The 27994-nt window shown below is 47.6% G+C and overlaps 1 protein-coding gene across 5 annotated transcripts in view; it reads left to right on the top strand.

Annotated features, from left to right (window-relative positions):
* Window positions 1-9038, top strand: part of Aftph (aftiphilin) — a 61857-nt gene extending 52819 nt beyond the window's left edge. For all 5 annotated transcript variants that reach the window (XM_040733142.1, XM_040733143.1, XM_040733139.1 and 2 more), the window contains 2 exons: window positions 1995-2118; window positions 7926-9038. In XM_040733142.1, the coding sequence (XP_040589076.1) occupies window positions 1995-2118; window positions 7926-8073 (272 nt within the window). In that variant the 3' untranslated portion in view covers window positions 8074-9038. The remainder of the gene's footprint in view (window positions 1-1994; window positions 2119-7925) is intronic.
* The last annotated feature ends 18956 nt before the right edge of the window (window positions 9039-27994 follow it).

Genomic DNA, 27994 nt, shown 5'->3' with positions numbered 1-27994 from the left:
GTGGTTTTCTTCTGTTGTAGTCAGCACTTCTCTCTGATAGCTGGGTATCCAGGGCTCTATAAACCCACCAGAGACTTCCCTGGCACTTCCCTGTTGCCCGTCAGAAGGCAAGTGCCCTGCATCATGTGGACACCTCATCTTAGTACTGTGTTACCCAGAAGCCAGCCTTTAACCATGGAGGAGAGAGATAGTGTGGGCTCATTAGGTCTTTATGTAGACAGCTACAATTTTATCCATTTTAACTTTGCCCTGTGTGCTTACTGTGGGAAGACGAAAGTTTTAAAGTCTGTCTCGAGAGTGTATGTTAATGAACTATTAAGAACCTGGGAGTCAGCAAGCACCTTCTCTCACCTTTCTCCCATGGCGGGCTTGGTAACTGTGGAGGCAGGTGCTCGTTGGTTTCTCTAAACATCTGAAATCCACACTGCTACCTGTGCTCATCCATAGAGCTGGTTCACAAAGGAGAAAACTTGTTCATACATTTATTGTATTTTTTTGACTAATCTTAGAGGCTTTTCTTAAATAGAATTGAGCCAAGTACAGCCATGCACATCTGTAGTCTAGCTGAGGCAGGAGGATCACCTGAACTCAGTTCAAAGACAGCCTGAGCAATATTGTAACACCCTGTCTCAAAGAAAAAAGAAAAATAAAAAATTGGAGAAGCTACCAAACATTTTTTGTAAGCTGATGCTTATATATATAGCCCCGTCTTAGCTTCCCTTCTGTTACTCCAGCTTTGTATCTAAATGAAACTATACATACATAATTGGTCCTGGAAGTAAGCATTTTCACCTCTTACTTGAGGTACATGCCGCATATTGTTAGTTACAACTTGATGCTTTGAATACTTTTCACATCTCTAGTCACAGTTAAGATAACCAAATCATTTCCTACAGCAGAGACTTTGTATTAATCTCCAAGTCTCTGACATGGAAGAAAACACTGGAGTTAAGCAAAGTTCAAAATGAGGTTCATTGGCTAAATTAAAAATTGAGAGAGTTGAGCTAGAGAGATGGTTCAGGTTTAAAAGCACTGGCTGCTCTTCTAGGGGACCTGGGTTCAACTCCCACCACCCACATGGCAGCTCACAACTCGAGTTCCAGGGGATCCAAACACCTTTACACAGACGTACATGCAGGCAAAAACACCAGTGCACCTAAAATAAAAAATAATTTTTTAAAAAGTTGAGAATGTTAGAGGTCAGGTGTGGTGACTCATACCCATAGTCCCAACATTCAGGAAGCTGAGACAGGAAAACTGTCATGAGTCCAAGCCAGTGTAGACTACAGAGTAAGACCCATGTCAGAAATTGAAAATATCATAGCTTGTTCATTCATTCTATCTATAAACACTGAGACCTGTCAGGATGAATGTAAAACTGAGTGATAGATTCTTGTAGCATTTGGACATTTATTCTAAAATGGGATTTTTATCTGTTCCTTTTATAGATACTTCAAAGCCTACCATTTAATTCAATAAATAAATATGGGGTTAATTAGCTCAGTAGTTAGAGCACTGGCTGCTCTTACAAAGGACCTGGGTTCTGTTCCTAACACCTACATGGGGCTCACAACTATCTGTAACTCCAGTTCCAGGGGCTCCTGTACCCTTCTGGCCTCCTCAGGCACTAGGCATGCATGTGATGTGCATGTGTAAGTGCAGACAAACACATAAAATAAACGCAGACAGCTCAGCAGGTACAGGTGCTTGCTGTCCAAGCCTGCTCACCTGAGTTCAGTCCCCAGAAACCATGTAAGGGAGGAAGGTGAGAGTCAGCTGCACAGAGCTACCCTTCATCCACACACTTGTGGTGTGTGTGCCTCATGCAGACGCACACAGTAATGGCTTTTCACATTCAGAAAATAGTCCATGATCTGACAGTGAGTGTTTGTGAGACTTGGGTGTAACTAGGTATTGGTTGCTGTTAGGTTTGGACTGTGGCTCACTGTAACCCACGTGGCTTGCCCTCACTCACTGTCGTTCTGTGATGTAAGGTGTGGATCCAGAGTTGTATGAATTGACAACTGCTAAGCTGGAGACCTCCACCTCAAGCCTCAAAGTGACTGACGCATTCGCAAAGCTCATGTCTACAGTGGAGAAGACAAGCACGTCGACCAGGTAAGCCAGCTCTGAACCTTGCCCTGATTTTGTCCTGGTTTAAGTGTCCACAAGCAAAGCATGCAAGTGGGCATTTGTGTGTTAAACTGACTTCACCGGTTAAAGCCAGTAGGTGCAAAGCCTAGAAAACACTATCAAATTAAGGCTCAATGATAGACTTTATTGAAGATTGACAGATGAAGAAGTTTTCTCCTTCCCACAGTCTTATAGAAGACAATTCTGGTTGAGTATCGAGATGCTGGTGCTGCTGGGGAGCATTGCAACCCTTCTTATTGTGGGGATAAAGCTTTTTTTCTGAGCCAGTTTCACGATGCGGGGACCACACAGGGTACTTACCATGTTTTCTTTGAAGCTGGGGCAGTAAAGCCCTTTTTTCTTTTCAGAACTTTAGCTCATGTGCACCCTAACTTGAGGCATCGTGTACTCCTTTACCAAACTTATGGGGAGCTTTTTAGGGGCAGTTATCTCCTGGTTGTATTTAGAGTGTAACACGGTTATGTCATCCTTGTCTTGACACACTAGCATCAGATAAGCTAGTTCCTAGTAGAGGGAGTTGCTCCTGCCAGGGCAGACACTGACTGGTCAGCAGTCTTCGTGTCCAGGTCGTCCATCTGCAATTTCAAGGGACATTCATGTGTCACTTGTTCGCCCTGGGAGTTTCCCATTGAATGACACACGCCATTTACGTTTATCTTTTAAAGTCAGTTCTCTCATAGGAAGCATCTATTTCACCCTTTTTCTTGTTGTGGTCTTTTTATTTTAGCTTAAATGATTGCAGTCTCTTAAGAGTTTTTGTTTTTGAGATAGGTTCTCTATGTAGCTTTGGCTATCCTGAAACTTGTTCTATAGACCAGGCTGGCCTTGAACTTAGAACCACCTGCATCTGTCTCCCCAGTGCTGGGGTTAAAGGTATGCACCATCAGGCCTGACTTCAATGATCACAGTGTCTTTGAACATTATTCTCTGTGGGTGTCCATTTTGAAAAGCTGCTGTTGCTGGCCTCATGACTGTAGATGCTGCCAAGTCTCCTGGGAAATAGATTTGTGTACAGGGTCACTCATTGCCACAGTGGCCCTGCATTGTCTTTGCCCTGTTAAATGGACCTTTTGCTAATGATGTCTGCTGTGGGATTTGTGCTTTTATTTTCGGTGACTCCCTTGCTGTTTGTAAATCACTCCTACTCCTTCCTTACCTTTCCCTACTTAGAGCACTTTCCCCCCATGAAATGAACATTCATCCTCTGTGCCAGTAGGGGGAGCTCTACCCACGTTGTTAGCTGTGCACCTTCCTTTTTTAGGGATCCTTGATATCCACTGTATCTATCGCCCAACCTCTGTCACTACTAAACTTCTGTCTCATCTTCTGAACTAGAAGAGTAAACTAAGATTGTAGCACACATCTAGGAGGCAAGTTGTAGCTGCCAAAAAGATTCTCTAATAATACTGACCCTTCTGTTGTCAGGTGCCACAGAAGAAGCCCAGGACCTTGCTTGCGCACTGAGGCACTACCACCGGGCTGTTTTCCCGGACCCTCTTTAACATGTAAATGAGATAGATTGAAAACAAGCTGCCAGCTTTGGATTTAATTTTGAAGGATGTTTAGTTCTTTGAAAATAGTGAGAAAAAATACCCACATCTTAGTACTTAACGGTATTAAGTATCATTGAGGAGTCTGAGTGTTTTGTTTTAATTTTTGTTTTTGCTGAGATGAAACCGAAAGCCTGGTGAGCGATAGGCAGACATTTACAGCAAAGTCAGCCCCGGCCTTCCATGATGAGGTCTAGTTGTACGGAGAAGACAGGCAGGTGTCATGTGATTTCAGGTTTTTCAATGCCTTGATCTTTTAAAGTAATGGTTAGCAAAGTTTCTTGGCTCTTGGCATTGAATAGGAGGTTGAGTGAGCAAGTCTGATGGCAAGTTACAGGATAAGAAAGGGTTAACGCAGTAGTTGAAATGTCTGTAGTGATAAAGTCTGTAACTTCAGCACTCAGAAAGCTGAGGCAGGAGGATCATAAACTTGAGACCAGCCTAGGCTACAAAGCAAAATTCTGCCTCTGAGGGCAGAGAAACTGTAGTTGCGATAGAGGAGGACATCTGACGTGGAACAGTTCTCTTTCCATTTCCAGAATGACGTTTGTTTAGTTACTGTCGGGGTGATGGGTGCTTGAGCCTGGTGCACGTGTGATGGTCAGAAGAAGCTGGGCGTCAGTTCTCTCCTTGTACCTTGGGTTGTCAGGGTCTGTGATTGACTGAGCCTCTTGTAGGCCCTCATACAGTTTCCTAAGAGCCTTTGAGTATTGGCGATCATTTCTCACTTCACTTCTTTCTTGGTTGGTGGTGGTGGGTGTCTTGATGTGCTCTATGTCTGACCAGTTTGTCCCTCCTTAGGCAACCTGGTACCCACACTGGAGGGGCCACCGCCTGATGGCAAACTTTGTGTGAACCAAATTGGCATAGCGCACTTGCGTGTGTCACTGCATCTGGCTGTGGCGGGGATGCTGTTCCTGGGGCCTCACACGTGCCAGGCGAGCACCGCACCCCGACCTACATCACCAGCAACACTGTGTCATTTGTAAGGAGATCCAAGTTCTTCTTGCTCAAGTGTGCTATTGTGGAGAACAGTTATTTCCTAACTTAAATTAGTGTATGGCCAGCTGGGTAACAGCACAGAGAGGCCACTGACAGTTGTACAAGCTAAAGAACTAGTAGCCAATGGGAATACTTTGGGCTTTTCAGTTTGAGATTCTATTAATTTAGTTAACATCATAAAATCTTTCACATATGTGAATTCACTAGTTTTTAATAGGTTCACAGAGTTTCGCAACTGACGTCATCAAAGTAACCCAGGAAATATTTATTGCCTTAAGCCTAAAATCCCCTGTGTACATTTGACTATTCCATTGTGTGGTGTGGGTGTCGCTTTCTGATTAGTTTGTTTTTGTCTTGAGTCAGGGTCTCTTAGCTCAGCAGTAGCATTGCCTAGTGTGCGCAGGTCCTGGGTTTGAGCCCTAGCACAACGTGGCAGAAAGTGTGGGGTGGGGGTTGGAAAAGCAAAAACAAGCAGATGCAGGCTTGCCTCAAACTCACTATTCCTCACCCTTTTAGGAGCTGGGTACAGACGTGCATGTCACAAGGCCTTCGGCGCCTGTGGTAACTGGTTGAGACCGGGTCTCATGCTGCCCACTGGCCTTGAACACCTGATCCTCTTGGCATTCACCTCCAGAGTGCAGGATGGTATTCCCACCAGTAACAGCTTTCCAGTTTCTCCACATTCTCTCCGAAACTTGTCTGACTTTGGTTGTAGCTGTGCCAGTGTATGAAGTGGTGTCTCCTCATTGTAATTTGCATTTCCCTGCATCTTCTGATGTGCTCATTAGCATCCCTGCCACTAGGATGCCTTCCAGGATGCTGCTTTAGATTCTCTGCCTGTTTTCAGTCTGATCATTGTAAGCTTCCCCTGTGTGCTACAAATACCAGACGTGCAGGCTGGAGAGGGGGCTCAGGGTTAAGAGCACTGGCTGCTCTTCCAGAGGACCCAGGTTCAATTCCCAGCACCCACATGGCAGCTCATAACTGTCTGTAACTCCAGTTCCAGGGGATCTGACTCCCTCACACAGACATACATGCAGGCAAAACACTGATGCACATAATATTTTTTTAAAAATCAAATTATATTTTTAAAATACCAGACTTTTCTCAGATACATAATTTTCAAATATTTGCTGTTCTGTTATCTTTTCAGTTTTTATACCATGCTCAAAAAAAAATGGGTTTCATCAAAATGAGACTTTTTTTCTTTTATTACTTGTGCCTTAGGTTGAAGAAATGGTTGCCTAATTCAAAGTTAGGAGGATCTTACACCTAAGAGTTTATAGTTTCAATCCTTATATGTGGGTCTTTAGTGCATTGTGCATTTTGGTTCGGCTGTTTGTTGTTGTTGTTTTTTGGGTTTTGGGTTTTTTTTTTTTTTGGCTGTTTGGTTTCTTTCGAGACAGGGTTTCTCTGTGTAACCCTGGCTGTCCTGGAACTCGCTCTGCAGAGCCAGGTTGGCCTCAAACTCAGATCTGCCTGCCTCTGACTCCCACATGCTGGGGTTAAAGGCATATGTCACCACACCTGACTTTCTAATGCATTTTTAATCCATTTTAATGTGGAAGGTGGGAGAGGTCTATATTTTGTTGTCCCCCCACTCTGCCCTGCATAGGGATATCCAGTTGTCCTAGCAATTTCTCAGACTTTCTTTACCCTTTTGGAAAGTCTTATCATGTCTGTGAATTGATCACAGGCCGTTCTGGACTGTCATTTGTGTGTAGTCCATTGGCAAATGGTAAATCTCAGCTAAAAAAGAAATGGAGATTGATATAATTGTTCTCAGATTCTTAAACATGTCCTTTGTATATTTTAACAAGAGTAGCTTATAGAAATAACTACAAATAGATGCACAAACTTAAAGGTTGTAGGAACTTTTAAAGTTTCTCTGAAAACTATTGGTCACACCTAGACCAGCCGTCACAGTTGTGTCTTGGTTAGGAACTTTCCTTGTCCTTCCCTCCCAAACCCACTTGCACTTCACAAATGGGGAAATGGTCAGGACTACCTCTACTTACCGGTGTTTTCTGCAAGTAATGTTCACTGAGCTCTTTATTCCCCCATGTTCTCTAAACTGGAAATTATATCCAGAGGCTTGCAAATACAGGGTAAACATTTTGCCTGCAGTACATCAGAAATCTGCCAGCACATTGGAAACACCCTGCTGACTGCATGGCCACAGGCTGACCATTACACTGTGCAGTTCATGTTAATGATGCTGATGCCAAACCTAGGAAGCAAGACACGTGTTTGGCTTGGAAGTGATGCAATTATCTACGAGTTCCTCAAGCATCTAATGATGGATTGCCGTTAAGTGCAATCTAAAATGTAAATATCAATTTGTTTTTTAAGTGTAGGATTGCCATTGTGTTCTTCTAATCAGGACTGGGTTGAATATTGACTGATTTATCTGTTGGTAATCAATAAAGAATTGGGCTTTCTGTAGTCAGTTTCAAATGATCTTTGGTCTGAAATTGATCTGTGTGACTGTAATGGTCCTTTCAATGTTTTTAACAACCTGGATGGTTTGGATGGCATTGTACACTGTTTGGGCACATTTGATGTTGACTGGGCATTTTCTTCAGCTTGCCCACTAGTTCATCAGGAATTTTTGTGCATCTGTGATATGTTTCGAGCTATGTACTTGTTACAGTGAGGGAAGATGTGGTTATATAGACATTATCTACAAGGCCAGAGGCCTGAAGGGTTTACAGATTGCCTCCCTGGTTCCTGCGTGCACCAGTTCTCGTGCTGCTGCCTGCATGTCAGCTTGGCTGAAGGCTCTCTCTTAGAACTCCATTAGCTTATGGAAGCCTGAAGTGAGATGACGCCCAGGCCTTGCGCTTCACCTTCCGTGGTAAGGTGATTTTGGTAGTTTTGCAGCAGACAGGGGAAGTCCAGTGGGCGGATTGTTACCAAAGCTTTAGCACTCTACTTCTGCTTAGTAATGTTTGACAATTATGGCTTCGTAGATGCCGCCAGCCATAACTAAAGTCTTGACCTATACACATGTACATGTGGACATCTGTCTGTTTTTATGGTTGACGTCATGGACAACACAAAAGCCATGTGCATTGTTCTTCATTCAGCAGCTAGCAGAGGAAAAGGCAGTCAGATGCCCCTAGACCTCTGACTGCACACCTTGAGAGGGAATACCTTTTCCCATTGACCTACAGCGCAGTCCCATTAACACACTTGTCTTTTCTCCCTGGCTGATAGGAAACCAAAGAGAGAGGAGCACCTGAGTGAAGAAGCAGTGAGGGTGATCGCCAGCCTCCCTGACCTGACCTTCATGCATGCCAAGGTGTTGATGTTCCCAGCCACACTGACGCCTTCCACAAGCTCCCAGGAGCGAGCAGACGGATAGCTGCTTGAATTGGACACTTTCAAATACTTTTCCTTTCCTCCATCCCTTCCTGCCATCAAAACATATCTGCTGTAATTTAAAAATAAATAAATACAGTCAAGTTCAGCTGATTTGTCGGTAAGCCACACTAGAAAGGTACACATAGTAATGTATATTTATTTACATATTGAAGTCCTAAATTTATATTAGAAAAAATGTAAATAATTGGGGATGAACATTTTTGAAGATTTATTCTTTTGTGTTGCTGGGGTGTATACATTTATGTCTTTGTGAAAATACACTGGTGGTGTCCTTCTTTAAAAAAAAACACTTTTGAAATAAAAAAGAAAATTAAAAACTCAGATCTCCACTGTCTGTGAAATCCCTTTTAGTCTTTGCACATTGCATTGATGGCTCTTAATTTTCCCTCCTGTATGCACTATTACTTTTACTATCACAAAAGCTCAAGTCCCTGTCTGATTTTCAGTTTTGTATGTGAAAGTTTGTGTCAGGCCTGGCTTTTGTTAACTTCTCTGGGCTCTGTTTTTAGTCTTTTCAATCTGGCGTATTGCTGTGTGACCTTTTGCAGAGGTCATCGCTGCTCTCTGGTTGTGGGGTGTGGATCACTGTCAGAATCTGATTGGAGGCTTGAACGAGATTGTGCCTGTTTTAATTAGTGTGATTTGGAGAAGGACCAAATGATATGTCTTAAAATAAAATTTGTTAGAAATCTTTCTGTTCTATCATACCATTATTTTTTTGAGGATTTTGCACAGTGTAAAAATGACATAATCATAGGTTGCTATGGTTTAGGCTGTATATACAGTAAAAAAAAAACTGGGTTTTCAATGTTTGGGGAAATTCCTATGGAAAAAAGAAATGTAGAAAAGCCTCTAACAAGGTTAGTGTGCATGCCCAAGGGTTTTAAGATTTCAGTGTGTAAATTTCCTTTTAGCTTACACAATAATAAAATAATTTAAAAGAAATTTAGCCTTTTGTCTTTGTACTTTAGCATCTCAGGGAAAATGTAATACATTTGAATGTGAGGTTTTATTCAAAATGAATGAGTTTTGTTCCAAATGAAGTGATTTGGTAGAACTTCTACCTGGTTAAAGTGAAGCTTGAAAATCTGGTCTCTTAAGAACTGAGTCGTGCCGGGCGGTGGTGGCATACGCCTTTAATCCCAGCACTCGGGAGACAGAGGCAGGCAGGATCTCTTGTGAGTTCGAGGCCCAGCTGGACCGACAGCCTCCAAAACAATACAGAGAAACCCTGTCTCGTAAAACAAACAAACAAAAAAGAGAGACTGCTTGAGGGTGAAAAGAAGACTCGGGTTCTTGTACTGCGGTGGCTCACAACCGTCCATAACTGCAGTTCCAGGGGATCTGACTCTTCTGACACTGGAGGGTACCAGGCACAATTATGTTAGCAGATATAATACAGACAAAATACTCATACACAGAAAAAGCTCTAGGGCCAGTTAGCCTGGTTTACACAGTGACAAAAGAGACTGTCTCAAACAAGGTAGAAAGACGACAACCCTAAAGGTTGTCTGCTATACACACACATCCCCCCCCCCGCAACACACAAAGTAATAGGATCAGTGCTTTTTAACAACTGGACTATTTTTATATGTACAACATGAGCTCATAAAAGAAATTCCCATGACTCATTATAGCATGTCTTCAGAATATTGAGATAGTTGAGTAAGAACTTAATAGGGCTGTGCAGTAGTGACACAGGCTTTTAATCCAGATAGAGTTCTTTGAGTTCTAGGCCAGCCTGATCTACAGAGTTCCAGGACAGCCAGAGCTACACGGAGAAACCCTGTCTTGGAAAACAAAAAAATTTCATAGGGAACCCCCCCAGAAAATGTATCCATCAAATTAGCAGAAAATTCCTAAGAAGTGATTTGGAGGTGGGAGGTCCTGGACAGATGGCGCAGTGCTGAAGAGCACCTGTTGGTCTTGCAGAGGGCCAGGGTTAGCTCCTCAGCAACCACATGGTGGCTCACGAAAGTTGAAACTCTGCTTCCAGGGAATCCAGCTCCTGGTTCTAACCTCTGGCACCAAGCACACGAGTTGTGTATACATACATGCAGGCAAAATAACCCCACATAGGAAAATATGTAAGTCTAAGACAAAAGTTGTTTTATAATATTGTCATTAGACATTTTCCAGAAAAAAAGTTACATGACATTTGCTAGGGAATAAGCTGTCAGCCAATGGAAGCCTACAGTGTCCACTAGAATGTTCTAGTGGTAGGCTTGACACCATTGGCAGCTTCCTGGTTGCCAGGTCAGTGTGGCCTAGAGTTGACAGATTCTCCAAGTCTCTGATATTTCAGGCATTAAAGTAAGGAAAGTACAGCACTATCTCCCAGCCAGTGGACATAATCCACAAATTCAGCTGGGCCTGCTTAAGACCGTCATAGCTTGCTGACTGTTGACCTCTCTCACAGAATTGAGGATGGGAAGTCATGGGACCCTCACTTGAGTACCCAGCCACTGGTATACAACTTGGCTCTAACTGCACATAGCCTTTGTGTCTTGAGGGGCTACACTGTGTAGTCTGAGGAAGACTAGGGGAAATGGGCTTCCTCTACACAGGCATGAGGAAGCCACCATCCATACAGGATGACGGCATTCCAGTGTGGCTAGTTTGGGATCACTGTGCTCCTGTTGGTAGCCTCTGATCCATGCCCTGTAAGTATGCCTGATAAACTCATTAGGTATGTGGGGGGGGGGGTTAGATCTGGAACTGTGCTGTGTCATTGGGACTTTACAAGGAGGGATCTATATTGCAGTCTCCCTGACCAGGATGAACATGCTCACAACAGGAGTGGGGTGACTATTTTAGTTGTAAACTTGACTGCATCTAAAATTAACTAAAACCCAAAAGTGGCTGGGCACTCCTACTAGGGATTTTTGCTAAATCAAATCATTTGAAGAAGGACGACATCTTTAACTGAGGTGAGAAGCCTCTAATCCGAGTCACACCTGCTAGAACCCTGCATAAGGACATGGAAGGAGGCAGCTTTTGCTCTTTGCCTCTTGCCCTTGCCTCCCTAGCAAATCCATTCACTCCCTGGCTTCAGAACCTACTTCAGGACTCCAGCATCTACGGAAGGCCAGCAGAGACATCCAGCCTCATGGACTGAACAACTACTAGATATTTGGACCTTCCAATCCCTCATTGTTGGATTAGCTGGACCACACACAGCCAGTAGATCATCCTAGTAAGTCCCCTTTCTATACATAGAGGGATTCATTCTACAAGTTCTGCTACTCGAGAACCCGGACTAATATAAAGGGCTAAAGAATCAAAACTCCGGGGGCATAGCAGTCCAGCGTGTTTGATACCCATAATGTCCTAAATTTGACCCCACGCATGTATGCTTGTAGACACACACACACACACACACACACACACACACACACGCGCGCGCGCGCGCAGGGTGGGGGGGGGGAATTGAGGTGGAAGCAACCTTGGGGAGTCTAGGCTTTGAGGGCTGAAAGAGGAACTACTCAATGCTCCCCCAAACCTCTCCCAGGAACTCTCAGAGGCATCAGAGCCAGGACACACATGCGGCCAGGGATTGTCTTGCCATAACACACCCTAGGCTAAAACTGGGGCTGAGTGGCTACAAAAAACCCTACTCAATGTTGTAGAGTATTAAGGGCCAAGGATGAGTCAGTTCTCATAGCTAAAGAAACAAGCATAAATAAGTTAACTGACTTGTGTACAACATCACAGCTATACCCAGAGGCAAGACCCAAGCCCCGGCTTTGCTTACACCTTCCTGTGTTCCCTCAGAAGAAATGACCTATAGTCTGAACATGTGTAGGGTCACCACTGGACTCAGCCCACAAGGTAACCCACACACACTAGCTTTGCTATCTCTGTGATTAGGAAACCTGTCATCATAACCTTGTGTTGTTGGATAATCCTAATCCCTTTTCCCCACATATCTGAAGGTCACTGTCGTGTTCTCTTTCACCTGGTCTCCTCCTCTGAATGTCAATGTGTTCCCCAGGCTGGACCTGGTGTCACCTCACCATGACATGGGTGGGCTTCGTGGTTATTCTCTTTCGGACACTTAACCTATCCTAAAATTCTATCCCTAGTGATGATGAGTCTGCCTCTTTAATGTAGGTGAGAAGCTCCCCGCCCCCCCCCACACACACACACTACCATCAAATCAGACTTCCCGTCATCTTATATCTCGGAGTTGTTAAAACCTAAATGCATGTTTTACATTCATCCCTTTCCAACCTTACTAAGTCTGTTTTAGACACTGTTTTAGTCATTCACTGACCCAGACTGTCATTGTCCCCACTGTGTGCAGACTCTTCCCTCCTTCCTCAGTCTTGTCACCCACTGACTGATAAACATAATTCATGCTTATCAGTGAACACTGACCAGTGGTTCCTACAGATGCCTGTGTGGAGCACCAGGCCAGCCTGGGCACTGTGGCTCTCAACAGAGTACATCATGCTTCTTCCTCTTGGCTACAGGTCATGACAGGCAAAGCCCTGCTGAATCCAGTCACAGGACCTGTGACTTCTTTTGTTTGTTTGTTTTTTAGAGACAGCGTTTCTCTGTATTGTTTGGAGGCTGTCCTGGAACTCCCTCTGTAGACCAGGCTGTGCTTGAACTCACAGAAATCTGCCTGCCTCTGCCTCCTGAGTGCCGGGATTAAAAATGTGTGCCACCAACGCCCTGCTGACCTGTGGCTTCTCATGGGCCATCATAAGCATTTCCTCTGTGTGCCTCAAGAGGTGATAGGAGGTCCAAGAAGAAATGGCCATCCAGGTGTGGCAGCCCGCACCTGTGACACCAGCTCTCAGGAGGCTGAGGCAGGAGGACCAGGAGCTGAAAAGCAGTCTGGGCTACAGCGAGAGATTAGAAAGGGTAAAATGGTATCCATTCAGGCTCACGTCTGTGGCACACAGTAAACACTAAGCCAGTAATTTTTATCATCATCCATTCGGGTCAGTATTCTGTCACTAAAGATGAGGCTAAAGATAAGAGTAGACAAACACAGATAACTGTCTCCTAACAGTAGTAAGCCAAAATGTCGTCCTCCCTGCCAGGGAGCTAAAGCCACCCTTACAATGTGTGTCATGCTTCAGTTAGTCACTATTTCAGCTACCTTAAACTCCTCAGTGACAGTGTGAACCATGCCCTTAGCTCCTCTGGCCCTCCCTGCTCCTCACATACCTCAGTGGGGCCTCCCGGTCCTCTCCCATCTCCATCCGAGGGTCAGTGACGCAAACCACCAAAGACCCAAAGGCCCAAGGCATGAGGATAATGAAACCTGCAACCACCTCCAAACAGGTTACTCTAGTCTTTAACTTGAGTCTATTTCCTCCCTGGGTCCCTCAAGCAAAAAGCTTCCAAAAGATCAGGCATGGTGTCCATAGCTGCAATTCCAGCATCCAAAAGACAGAGGGGAGAAGATCCCAAGTTTGAGACCAACCTGGACTACACAGTGAGATCTGATTCAAAATATCAAATGAGAGAAGGAAAGGAGTGGGGGGAGAGTCCCAGTTTCTGGATGGAGCTTTCTCGTGGGGCCGTGGGTCGGGCCGTGGGTCTCCTCTGCCACTGGCCAGCCTCACTGGAGGTCCAGGACTCCAGCTTTGGTCCCCATGCACCATGGATGGCACGCCCCGTATCCGCTCTCCTTGCTAGGCCCTCTCCCATCCTGCCACAAACACAAAACCTCGGTGGCTTGGCTAGTTTTACACCAAAGTGACACAAACTAGAGTCACTTGAGAAGCGAGAACCTCAATTGAAAAAAGAAGCCCTTGAAGATGAGACTGACCTATGGACAAGCTTGTGGGGCATTTTCTTGATTGATGAGAGAGGGCCCAGCCCACTCTGGATGGTGCCACCCTCTAAGCTGTCGGTCCTGGTGCTATAAGAAGGCAGGCTAAGCAAGCCACGAGGAGCAAGCTGGTAAGGAGCATTCTTCCATGGCCTCTGCATTAATTCCTGCCCTGATTCCCCAACCCCCACCCAAGTGATGGACCGTGGTACAGAAGTAAAATAAACCCTCCCCCCCCAAGGTGCTTTTGGTCATGGTGTTTTATCACCGCAATGGAAACCCTAAGACACCAGTTCTGCAAGAGACTCCAGACCCAGGTACCATGCTCACAGGAGATCAGTAGGGACACCTGAGTCCCCAGCCAGGCCAAGCATGGCTCACCAAAGCTTGAGATTCTTGAAGGAGGCCATCAGTAGATGTGATGATAACTGTTAAACTCTAGTTGACACAGATGTCTGCCCAAAGGCCAACAGCACAGACTGCTGAGGTCTGCCTGGCAGCCATTGTTTCCCAGTGCCTTATGATGCTCCTCTGGTATTTAAAGAGGACTTCCTCCTGTGTTTGTGCTGGCAGTAGGCAGACAAAGAGGGTTGGGATTGCCCCGGACTATGAGGTTCTGAGAATAACCCTAGGAGCCCAAATCCAACAAGATCCTGCCAGAGTAGCTCCGTTGTGGGCCAAGGGACTGCTCCACCCACCGCCCTCACTCTGGTTCACAGACGAGGTCCTAGCCTCCCCTCCGCCAGCTCCTCTCCTCTCTCAGCCCTCTTCCTCTTTGTGACCACCTTTCTGGGCCTCTGGCCCGTGTGGCATTGGTTAGAGCAAGAAAGACAGGGGTGTTGCTAGTCTCTTCATTCAGTGTTTGCTGTTGTAGCTTTCGGAAAGAAAATGCCTTAGTCGGTAGCCTGGAGTACTCCACTCACACTGCAATCTGGACTCTTCTTTCCTGCCCAGGGTTTTCTGGTTTTGTGGCTACAGACTAACATCTGTGAGGCAGACAGGGCTGCATGGGTCCTATGTCACAGACACCTGCTGAAAGGCTGCGCTGGGGAAATCTGGGCACAGCTGGTATCTATTCAATACCAGCCTCAACCAATTGGAAAACAGGAAAAGGATGGGCAGCCCAGCTCCGAGGAAGACAGGAAAGGTGGCCTGCACTGCTGACAGGGACTCTCCCGCAGGCTCCTTTGTCCTAACTGCTGAGAGAGCGGACCTCTCTACCTACTCTCTGCTGAAGGAGAGTGTCTGCTACCATGCCACACATCTCCACAGAGCACGTCCCAGCACTTCCTTAAAAGGCGATGTCAGCCAATCTGCCAGTTTGGGGATTGTGAAAGAAAGGGCGTGAGCTATTGTTTTAAGTAATCCAACATGTGGCCAGGGAGGGAACCAAGAACAGGCCTGGCTGGAGCCCATCCCTGCATCAGAGACCACTCACAGACCCTGCTGCCTCCAGGCTTTCCTAGGTCCCTGCTCACAGACACCTGCCCCAGGACAAAACAACAAACATACAAAAAACAAACAGGCAAACAAACAAACAGAGAAAAAAACAGACAAAAACAAACAGACAAACAAGCCCTTGAGTCCGGGAGTTAGGGGTGCAGACCTTTAATCCCAGAGTTTGGGAGGCACTTTGGGTCTTCACACACAGGGCCAGTTGAGTGCATGTGCATGCAGACAGACAGACAATGATAAATAACTAAATGTAATAAGAGAGATGATATGAATGAGAATATGAGTTAGGCACAGAAGCTCATAGTAGACCTATTCAAACCCCCAAACCATTCACAAGCTATGATCTCCCTTGAGCTTCAATATTGCATTAATTATCCCATGCTACAGGTGAGCACACGGATCCACACAGGTGAGCACACGGATCCGCACAGGTGAGCACACTGATCCGCACAGGTGAGCACACCGATCCACACAGGTGAACACACTGATCCACACAGGTGAACACACTGATCCACACAGGTGAACACACCCATCCTGGGTTGCTTACTGTGCTTTACTTATCTTTGAGGGATGAGGGCCAGAGGAATTCAGAGTTCCCTCAAGGAAGGGTGACCAGAGAGGATCAAACAGGGAGCATGGAAATCTGCAAGACCGTGAAGCAGACACCCAAGGGGCCGCATCTATGTGAACAGGGATTCCCCCTTCCACAAGTAATGGGTTATTTTCCCAGAGACACAGAATGAGATCCAGTCCTCAAGGCTAGCACCCACCTTATATGTGGTTGTGAGCCTTTAACGGTTGAGGCATCCGCCCAGCCCTAGCACACACTCTCATTCTCTGCTATGCACCCAAGCCTCTGGCGGTTCCTGAGACTGTTGCAGACCCCTAGACACTCCCCTTGCACACCCAATTGTGTTCCCTGCCTCTAGGTTTCTCCGGGTCCTTCTTACTCCAGCTGCCATGTTGGATGGACAAGGGGCCCAAGTTAATGCAGTTAACTTGTTAATAGTAAAAGACTCTGTGCTTTTTGCATTGGAATGGGTCTCTTGGTGATTTTTGAGGTTCAGAATTTGGGCACAACACTTACCTCCTAGTGTCTCAGTGGACCAGAGAGCAAGTTCCTTTTTCTCCCTGCTTATATTCTGTTTCTGCCCAGCCATCTCACTTCCTGTCTGTCTGCAGAGACCTCCAGGCCTCTATTGTCAGCTGGTGGCAAACTCCATTCTCTGACCTTCAGACAGGCTTTGTTTGTACAAGGAAGACTATCACTACGCACCATGCCACACAATGGCCTTGGACACGTGAACATGTCAAATTCTAACTAATCAGCAACTCAGAGCTGTGGGCCAGGTTCCCCCAGTATCAGCTATGGCCAGCGTGTCTTGGTACATTAACTATACATTATCCATCATGCCTGACAAATGGTATCTGTAGCGTGGAACCACTACCAAAAAGTAGAGCCTTGGCAGAACTTTCTGAGATGTTCTGTGCATTGTTCATATGCCTACCGCTTTGGGTAGCCTTTCCTCTCTGTATCCAGCTGACGGCTGGCCTACCTCTGCTTCTCAAAACCCTATTGGTAGAGACAATTTGGGGTGAGCGAAGCATGTTTTAGTCAACCCCTAGGCTCTGCTGATCGGTCCAGAAGTAGGGTTTGGCCCAAATACCTTCAATAACAGAAGCCTGATTTCAAGGTTGATTGATGAAGGGGTGAGCCTTGGCTAAAGGTCCTCTTGTCTAGATTTAAAGCAAATGACAACAACAAAAACCCTTTTATTCGCCGGGCCGGGTGGTGGTGCATGCCTTCAGTCCCAGCACTCGGAAGGCAGAGGTAGGCAGATCTCTGAGAGTTCAAAGCCAGGCTGATCTACAAGGCAAGTTCCAGGACAAGCTCCAAATCTACACAGAGAAACCTGTTTCAAAACAAAAACCAAAAACTCACTTTTAATGGCAGACTTGCAAACTGGGCAAGAGTCCAAGGTATTCAGAGACCAATTGCATCCTTGCCCTTGGTACTGGGTATTAGCCTTTACCTGGATTATCTAAGTGAATCAATATATGCGTGCGAGTTTATGTTTTTAAGCTTCCTGAAGGGACACTTATGGCAGGCATTCTGGAATACTTCTTTGAACCATCGGGATACTTCATGGGAGACTCCTTTTATGCAGGAGCCTGGGGATATGTTGCCTATGGATTAGATGAGTCGGAGGCTGTCATCAGGCTCACAAATTAAAATGCAGCCATCTTGAACACATCGAAAAAAAATCTATAGGACAGTGAATTCAAGTTGAAAATAATGTCGTTGGCCCAATCCAGGAAGCATATTTGTATGCTCCCAAAGCTAAAAGTTCCCAGACTTTATACCCAGGAGCCTGAACCCTGTGTCAGTCTCCAGCCTGCACTGGGCTTCCTGAGGTCCAGCAGTGAAAGGTGACATAGTGGCTGTGGTATCTGAATGGAATTGGCCCCCATAAGCTCACAGGGAGAGCACTGTTAGGAGGTGTGGCCTTGCTGAAGGAAGTGTGTCACTGTGGGGGCGGGTTTTGAAGTCTCCTATATGCTTGTGCCACTACCAGCGTCTCAGACCACTTCCTGTTGCCAACGGCTCAAGATGTAGGACTCTCAGCTCCTTCTCCAGCACCGTGTCTGCCTGTACATCGTCATGTCTCACCATGACGATAGTGAACTAAACCTCTGAAACTGTAAGCCAGCCCCTCTTACATGTCTTCCTTTAGAAGAGTTGCTGTGGACCTGGTGTCTCTTCATGGCAATTGAAACCCTGACAAGACAGCGGCATACCCAAGTGAAGTTTCAGCTTCCAGGGTGAGTTTCCTGCCCAACTGGATTTTCCAGCCGAGTCTGTACATCACTCCTTGTTCCTTCCTTCATCCTCTGGCAAACATCTCTGCCAACCCTGGGGCGCTGCCAGCTGCACTCGGGGTGGCCTGCAAGGGGTCTTCGGCACCTGTGTCCCCACCCCAGGCTGCCCTTCTCCCTGCACGTCACAGCCCAAACTGGCTTTGACCTCGGCTCTCCCTGGCTCAGACTAGTGCCTCCCTCTGCCACTTACGTGAGGGTACTAAGATGGAGAGTCTCAAATCAGACTGTTAAGCAAGGGAGGCTCATCAGAGCTGGGAGGAGCCTCAGAAACCCATCCCATCGACCCCACTGCTCGCCGAGGACATTTTGACCGAAACTCAAGGGGGAGGCTGAAGGCTGCCACCTTTGAGGCCTTCACTGGGACAGAACCCAGATAGGTGGCTGGACTGACAGCCTGAAGAGATGGAACCATCAGAACCTTTATCTCCCATTGTCTGAGAAGTAAGGGCTGGAGAGACGGGACCTGGTCAGCTTCTCAAAACGCGGTGAGGGCCCCTTCCTTCTGCCTTCAGCACGGCACGGCCAGCTTTCTTGGCAGCTGGGGAGCACTATTGCACTTGGTGGCATGGGCTTGACCCACAGTCTCCCCAGCCTTCTCCAGTACATCAGAGGGGATGGGGGATGTCACTCCTGGTCAGGCAACCCTGGTGGCTACAGCACTAGGGTCCCCGTTAGGTTGTGGTTCCTGGCCCTTGGGCCTCCCACCTGTCACCCTCCCCTCCTCGAGCCATGCCCTGGCTGTCACTGCTCTGATCTGTGTTCCTCTAGGAGTTTCTCTGGGACCAGCAGCAGCAGCAGCAGCCTGTGAGTCCAGCACAGACCTCCAGGATTAGTCTCTAGGCCCTCCGGTATTCCTGGCCACCCTCTGCTCTGCAGCCACAGCTGTCTGGGAAGGTAACCCAGGTCCCTTAAGGTTAGGGATCCTACCTTGTCTTCTGCTGATTGGCGAACCCCGGAGAACTGTTCCCACAGGCAGTCCCGGGCCTAACAGAAATGGTCTTTCTTGGACAGTGACTAGTAATGATGTGGAAACTGAGACAGATGTCCTCAAACGACTGACCCACTTAGGACCTGTTTAGACTGAACCTTGAGCTGTTTACAGTGGAGCTGTGAATCGCTGCCTCTGGTCCTGGGGCCTCTGAGGGTCTGTAGGACAGAGCAAGACATGTCCTTACAACGTCCTTTACAGCTGAGCGAATACCCACCTATCCAAGGTTTAAAGATAACATTCCACAGGGAGAAACTACTAACTAGAAACGTGTGGAGCTTTTAAAATAGATTGTCTATGGCTTTTCCCTGCAGAATATTCTCTCGTTTGTCTGCTTGTTGGTTTCAGTTTTTCACTGGCAAGTATTTATTATACAGAGCAGTGTGTTCCATAAGGACATTGTCATACAAATATGTAATGTACCTTCGCCATGTTGTCTCCTCCTTACCCCCCTTTCTTTCCCTTTTCCACATCCTGTTGCGGGATATTTGCACACTGTGTGAAGATGCATTGCTGTGATTGGTTTAATAAAGAGCTCAACAGCCAATAGCGAGGCAGGAGGTATAGGTGGGACTTCCAGGCAGAGAGGAAGTAGGAGGAAATAATCGAGGCACAAAGGAGACACCAGGAGACACAGAGAGGAAACAGGAGATGCAACATGGAAGAGATGACACCACATGAGAGAGCATAGATCAATATGCATGGGTTAATTTGAATTATAAGAGCTAGTTAGGAGCAAGCCTAAGCTATAGACCAAGCTTTCATAATTAATATTTGGGAGCTGACCATCAAGACAGAAAAAGACTCATTATAATACCCTAAAAACACACACACACACATACACACACACTTTAAGGAGCTCAGCAATTAAGAGGACTTACTGCTTTTCAGGGGTAGGGGGGAAGGGGACATGGGTTCTGAGCACCCACATGGAGACAACCCACTATAGCTCCAATTCCAGGGGATCTCACACCCTCTTCTGGCCTCTTCAGACACAGCAGGCAGATGCACACAAACCTTCCTGCATGCCAGTCCACACACATACAATAAAAATAATAAATATCATCTTGGCTTGCTTCCTTCCTTCCTTCTACCCTCCCCTCGTTTCTCTCATCCTGCTCTCAATTTGGAAACAGCCCAGGCTGCTTAAGACTACAGGTTAGACCCCTCCCCCCTCTACAGGTTAGACCCCTCCCCCCTCTACAGGTTAGACCCCTCCCCCCCTTCCAAGTGCTGGATTCCAGGCTCCTCCAACCACACCCAACTCAACATATTCTTCAGACAGTAATACTTGCAGAAAGACTTAATACATGTAATACAGGTCTATCTCTACACATACCCTCTATACCACTGACGACCTAGTGACCACATTCAGCTTGGGGCCAGAGATCTCTTGCTGAAAGTCTATTTGCAGACAACAGTCTTGGAGCCGTGCTGTTCCTACCCCAGGGGCATAATTCTGATGATGGAGTCAGATCAGAGATGAGATCTGGGGCAAGTCATTGAGGCTTCTCAGTGTCAACTCCCTCTCGCCTGTGGTGAGAAGGGTCCAGCAGGCAGGGCTTTCTGGTAGTGAGTGAGTGGGTTAGGGTGGGGATGGTGGACCTGTGTGGGAGGGAGGAAGAGGGTTTAACAACACAAGCGTCTGTTCAGGGCTAACTGTACAAAAACCTCATCTCTACCCAAACAACCTAGGAGTGTGTCCTGGGGGAATAATCAGAACCTTCCCAAGCAGTCTCATGAGGATGGACAGGAGAAAAGTGGAGGGCACAGAGGAGAACAGTTGTGCAGCCATCAAAACGGCCTGTGACTCGGTGACAGGGCACTTCCTAACACACAGGCTCTGGGTTTGATCCCTACAATCGTAAGAAGAAATGGAGGCTAGAGACAGATCTGGCAGTTAGGGGAGCTGTTGCTTCTGCAGAGGACCCAGGTTCAGTTCCCAGCCCCCCGACATGGCAGCTCACAACCATGTGTAACTCCAGTTCCAAGGATCCAGGGCCCTCTCCTGAACCCTGCAGGCAGTAGGCAGTGCCCAAACATAAATGAAGGTAAAACAATAAATTAGTAAATCTTTAAAAAATTAAAAGAAATGAAGTTCCAATCTCAGGATTTCTGAGACGCGAGTTTGGATGCACTAAAGCTGAAATGAATGCAACATAGGAAATGATAATGAATAATGTTTATGGTGCCCATACTGTGAAAATAAGTATTGCTTGTCTAAGGAAAAGTCTGGCTGCAAACATTCCAGTGGGTACTGTGCTGTGAGAAGCTGAGGTGGGAAGACCACTTGGAGCCAGCTAGAGCACCAAACAGAAACCCCCAAGTCTCTACTCCCTACCCACAGAAAGGAGATAAAATGTAAGTGTGACACTGTGAGGGCAGGACGGATGGAAGGACCATGATCGCAGGAACCCAGGAGACTGGCACTGCCATCCAACCCACAGGGCAGGACATAGGCGGCCAGTATCTACCACAAGAGCTCAGCTGGCCTGGCTTCCTACACCTGTGAAGTGGGCAGGCGCCACAGGCTGCGAGCACAGCTGAGCTCGTAGAGCTTGCCCTAGCACGCACAGAGCCCTGGGTTCCGTCCCCAGCACCACACAAACCTGAGCACAGCGGCGCCCAGCTGTAATCTCCACACCCAGGAAGGATGGGTTCCAGGTCAGGGGCTGGGAGGGTTCCTCAATCAAGGTCAGATGCTCAGCACCCAAAGGCAGGCACACCCCAGTGTACCTGTAATTCCAGCACTGGGGAAATGGAGAGCTCCAACTTGGGAGAGACTGTATCCAAAAGTAAGGTAGAAAGCAACAGGAAAGAAATGCCCAAATCAATCTCCAGCCTGCATACACAGAGACAGACACAGACAGACAGACAGACAGACAGACAGACAGACAGACAGACAGACAGACAGACAGAGACATTCAAGGTCATCTTCAGCTAAATAGCAAGTTCCAAAACAGCCTGGTATGTATGATACTTTTTCTCAAAAATAAAATAAATGAAATAAAAATAAAGACATTCATGAGCAATTAATAAGTCAGTGGAGACAAATGGTCCCTGACGCAAAGCACAGGGCCGGGGTGACGGGTCCAGAGGTGTGGTGACGGGTCCAGAAGCATGGCATTTGTACTGAGCAGGGGGAGATAGGACAAGGAAGGTGGAGCCTCAGGTAGAGGAGGCTGGCGCAGGTGGAAGACATAGCTTCTCGGGGCGGGGGGAGGGTTAGAAGGTCACACCAGCAGCTGGGAGTCACGAACAGTGAGGAATGAATGAGAAATCGCGAGAAGATATAAATCCAGATTTGATGATGCCTGTCACTCCAGTGTGGCCGGGCCTCCACAGAGCATGCCTGGAGCATTTATGGGATCTACCAGGTGCCACTTGCTACTTTTTCAGTCCCTCCATCGACCTCAATATTTGCATTGCCACCCACTTTACAGATGGAAAATCTGAGGCTTAAGCGTATGCTTGGCCTCAGGGAGGCGGACTCAGGCTACAGACCACGTTACCCTGAAGACCGGCAGTTGCCATCCTCTGGCTTCAAGGCCTTAAGCAAGGGCCAGGCTGGAACACCATGGAGACAGCCGGGTCTCCAGCGACCCCAGTCCCATGCCCAGAAGGGCCCTGCACATGCGCAGAGTGGGAGTGTAGAGGAGACACCACAGGAAGAGGAGTAGATCCTTTCTTTGGGTTTGTGGGAAATGAGATTGTCACAGGTCCTTAAGAGAACTGGAAACAGCAGCCCTGCAACTCAGGGATTCTTTTCATACCTGGGGTGTGTGGGTGTGTGTGCATGCGTGCGTGTGTGTGCATGTGAGAGTACAACCCCACCTCTGTGGCCCCGACCTTACTTCTAATTTCACTCCACTTGTCTCTCCTACAGAATCACACCCAGGACACAGCCTGGACGCAGCGCTAAGCCTGAGTCTAGACACCGGTGAGAGCACATCGGCTGTGTCCGCCAGTGGTTACCGCAGAGAGACAGCACTGCTAAACCCTGCCTTCCCCGTCCAGATGAGCACTGCTGTCCGCAGCGACACCTGTGGTGTGAACAAGTCCTTCCCACCCACCTTTCCTGAAAGCCTGCCTGCCCCATGGGACCAGAGAATTTGCAGGGGGTGGGGGTGGCGGTGCTCTGTGCCCTTGCAAGTCTGCTGCATGTTTTTTACAAGCGCTAACTGGGTGTCAAGAATGGAGAAGAGATTCTGTAATGGAAGCTCGAGGAACCAGACAGTGGGAGAAATTGAATTTTTAAGCACAGTTCTCACACCATGGCTCGGATTAAAAGAGCTTTACAAGGTACTAGTGCCCAGGCCCCTCCAGGGGTTCCCGGGATGAAACCCTCCCTCCCTCCCTCCCTCCCTCCCTCCCTCCCTCCCTCCCTCCCTCCCTCCCTCCCTCCCTCCCTTCCTTCCTTGGTTTTAAAAGTCAGCCACGTGATTATCCTAGATTATCCTATGCATGACCTGAGAGCTACCCATCTAAAACTAAACACTCACATTAAAAACAACACCCACCAGAAAACCAGAATAAAACAGGCTAATAGAAGCTCAGGAACCCGTTGACCCCAGTGAATAATTTAAGAATGCTAAATAAAACAATAATGAGATAACATTTCATGTATCAAATTGTCAAGCTTTTTTTCCCCCTACTGATAGACTATTCCCAGGAATCCAGGAATCATAAAGGTGTTTTCAGGCACTTTTTTTTTTTAAGGGGAGGGGATTGGTTTCAAGCCCTACTTTTGAGAATGAATGTCAATAATTTTTTCAGAGGCCAGTTTGGCATACAATTTTGACCTGTCAATTTCTCAGAAAGATCCTAGACAAGGAGCAAGGAGCAGGACAGAGTTGTCATCACTGTAGAGACAGTTGTCAGCTCCTAACATCTGATATTGGGAGATCAGTTCAATGGGTTGTGGTGGCTCCACAGGCCAGCGTGGCACCGTCACTGGGTGACAGCCAGGAGGACAGCCGCAAAGGGGGTGCATCAGAACTCAGAGAGACCTTGAAAGCAAGGACGCTGAGCTTAACCCATGCACACCTCAGACTAGAGCACAGACAGGCACCTTCCACTTTTATTCCTGTTTTCTAGGACATTCCTAGCAAAGACACATTTGGATTTGTCAAAAGGGAAAACTATTTTTTTTAAAGATTTATTTATTTATTACATATACAGTGTTCTACCTACATGCCAGAAGAGAGCACCAGATTAAATTGTAGATGGTTGTGAGCCACCATGTGGTTGCTGGGAATTGAACTCAGGACCTCTGGAAGAGCAGTCAGTGCTCTTAACCTCTGAGCCATCTCTCCAGCCCGAAAACTATTTTTTTATTTAAAATGTTACTTTGGGGGGGCAAGTTGAACAATGCCTTCTTATCTGGAAGAGGATGATCTACACATTGGAGCAATGAAGCCCCTGATAATCCCTCGCCCAGATTGTCTCGTTTTTTGCATCTCATCTTTGACTGGTAGCTGGATTTATTCCTTGCCGTGCTCCCGGTATTTTTCCATATTGCTGGGCTGTGACGGGAGGGAGGAGGAGCTAGGGATGAAGAGGATCTAGGGGGGTCTACGGAATCCCACCTCCAGTTCTGTTTAGCCATGTGACTTGGGGTCTGTGTGCGCGCTACTATAAAAATGAGCAGAATCTGCCCTCCTGGGTGCCTGTGAGATAGAGAGATGTAAAAGGCTCGGCCTATGGCCAGGCACAGGGCATTCAGTAGACACCCTCTGATTGTTGTCAAGAGGTAGGCAGGTCACACACAAAAGTGTCTGGGCAGCAATGGCGTCCACAAACCCACATGATCCAGCCTGGGAGGGAGGCGGGGTGGTTGGGGGACAGAAGTCAGGCCCCAGAGTCACTTCTCCAGTAGGGTCTTCCTGGATTCTGGGCCTGCTCGAAGCCAGTTGATGGAGGCTTCTGACATGAGAGCCTTCTTCACCTCACCCCTTCTCCTGCCACAGCCTCCTGAGACACATCTCACCACAGGTCAAAGTCCCCTATAATAAGGTGGCCTTGGGAGTCTTAGGTCAGCTCTTCCCATTGAACCCCTGAGTCCCATGTCTACCCCGTGCCTTCAGGGACCTTACAGTCAGTCCAGGGAAAGTTGCCTACCAAGAAGACTACAGAGGGAGGTCGAGAACAGGGAGTTCCCCCAAAGCCAAAGCCTTTCTCCAAGTCCATGGATGCCTTGGCGCCATGCAGAACCCCGGAGACACGTTGGAAGGTGAAATGGCTGTATTCTAAAAGTCAAACTTGGAAATCAGAACTGCCGGGTCAACCTACTCTCCTTGGGCTGACTGGGACTAGGGTCTCCCAGAGAGTCTGCTAGCCGATGCTTTCCCACACTACACTGTAGGCTGTCCCCCTGTGATTCCCAAGCTCCCTTCTCTGAAACCAGGGGGCTGGCAGAACGCACGCGCCAGCTTTCACTCCCTCACCTCGTGACTAAGGAGGCCACCTTTTTTTAATAGTTAAGGTAGAGAAAGAATAAAACACCCATGAATGTGCTAATGCCAACTAGGAAACAGATAAGTCCCGAAACTCCATCGAGCATCGCACAAGTGCCAGCCGGTGGTGACATTTTGCATCTGCTACCCACAGCTCACATAGAAATTAGGCCTGAAGTTCAGCTAACTACGTATGAATGATTAAAAGACATTGCCACACGTCTCAGATAAGGTGTGGGAAGGCAGCAGGAACCCTAAGTGTTGTGTCTCCACACCCACAGAGAGTTAAAATCACGAGTACTTGGTGTGATTTGACAACTCTGTGAGCCTTGAAGACAAGCACCTGCAGACCGGAGCACATTTTAAAAATGAAACTAACCAAGTAGGAGGGGCAGGGGCAGAGTGGGGTGTTCCGCTCACACCCCAGGCTGCGGTCTAGAAGTCTGGCATAGAGATCAGGACTTCTCCTCAGGCAGCTAATGAAGTAACACCTGCCAGGCCTCAGGTCTCCCCTCCAGCTGCCTGCCCTATGCACTCTCTCTCCCTCCCTCCCCACTGCCTCCGTCCCTACCTCCTTCCCTCTCTCCCTCCCTCCCTCTCTTTCTTTCTCGCCCCACACATGCAAGCACATACTCACATGCACACACTCAAGCATGCATGCACACAGGCATGTATGTACATAGGCATTCACACTTACACGCACACACACATATGCACGAATGCATGCATGTACACACACACACGGTCATATGCACACACACTCGAATAGTATGTTCCTGTCCTGAGCTATGCTGAGTGCTCAGTGCTTGACCCAATTAGAATTTACAGACAGTCTCCCAAAAGAGAGACAGCAGGGGTGAAGAGATGGCTCAGAGGTTAAGAGCGTTTACTGCTCTTGCAGAAGACATAGGTTCGACTACCAGCACCAACGCTGAGCAGCTCACAACTGCCTGTAATTCCATCTCCAGAGAGATGGGATGGCTCCGAACTCCGTGGGCTCCTATAATCATGTGCACACACACACTCACAAATAATTAAAATAATAGAAAAAGAATGTATAGGCAAAAAGAGAGAGGAAAATATAAAGAATGTGTAGAAATTATATTCTGGACTTTGAACTTCTTCCTGAAACCAGGGATCAAAGAATTCCTGAGCCCAGCCTAGACCTTGTGTTATCTTAGCAAAAGCTACCAGTGGCTTTAATGCTTTGAACTGCACACGGCTCCTGGGCTCTGAACTTTGACCTGCTCCCATCTCCCACCATGGACTCCCTGGGCAATGTGTTTCCCAGTGTGAGTGGGGTAGGGCCCAGGTTGACAGACCACCCCTTCACCCCAAACAGTATTCAAGGAGAAGGTGTGCCTCTGTCAAGCCAGAGGAATTGGTATTTTTCTCCTGGGGAAAGGCCCCCCTTTTTGTGACTCAGATCCTGGGAATCTGGAAGCCTGCTCAGCTCCAGCTAGAGTTGTGATCCCCTGGAGCCCTCGCCAGGGTTTAAGTGAATGTACTTGGGTTTCTTAGCGCCCCCACCCCCACCCGCCCTCCCAATTCCCCTCGGTGGGCTCCTTTTGTCCTTGCTAAATCCCCTCCAATCTCCCACCCCAAAGCTGGCAGATCCAAGTGGAATTCAACACCCAAACCCTCACACAAAGGCTGGGATTAATAGCTGGCTTTGTCTGGGCACAGATGTGCAGCCGCTTGGGAGGGGGCACAGTTCTCCTGTCACTTGAGTCAACCGGCCAGCTGGCTCTGCACTTAGGGGCGGGGAGAAGAGGGGAGGAACTACGGCAGGGATTCCCCTACAGGGCACCTCTCCCCACTTCTGGTAACTTTTGGGGTCCCGGAGCTGGTGACTGTGAAGGTCTGCTCTGCCTTCCTGGCCCTGCCAGAAAGTTTCTGGACTCAACTCAGGTCTTCCAGAGCCTGGATGCTGAAGAGGGCCACAGCAACCCTCCAAGCTGCCTGAGAGCCAGGCAAGCCTCTGAGTTCTCGGGACACTTGCATTTTAGAAGGGGAGGCGAGGGTGACTGGGGAGGGCATGGCTGGGTTTGAGAGGAAGAGTATCCTTCCGGGACTTCAGGAGCCAGTGGGTCAGGAGATGAGGCAGGGGAAGCCACTCTGGCTGAACCTCAGAGTAGGGCTCAAGGAACACGTGGAACAGGAGGCGGGGTTTTGTTGTTGCCAAGGAAACAACAAGGTGTTGCAGAGCTGGTTCCTACCCAGGCTTCTCACCTCCAACAAAGTCCTTTCTGTGAACAGTCCACTATACTGTTCAGCCACGTGATCTTGGAGATTATGAGTGTAGTCTCCAACATGTATTACAGGCCAGAAA

This window comes from Mesocricetus auratus, unplaced genomic scaffold (assembly GCF_017639785.1).
Source record: "Mesocricetus auratus isolate SY011 unplaced genomic scaffold, BCM_Maur_2.0 Super-Scaffold_100029, whole genome shotgun sequence".
Lineage (NCBI taxonomy): Eukaryota > Metazoa > Chordata > Mammalia > Rodentia > Cricetidae > Mesocricetus > Mesocricetus auratus.
The sequence above is the reverse complement of the archived record's forward strand: the minus strand, read 5'-3'. Positions and strand labels throughout refer to the sequence as shown.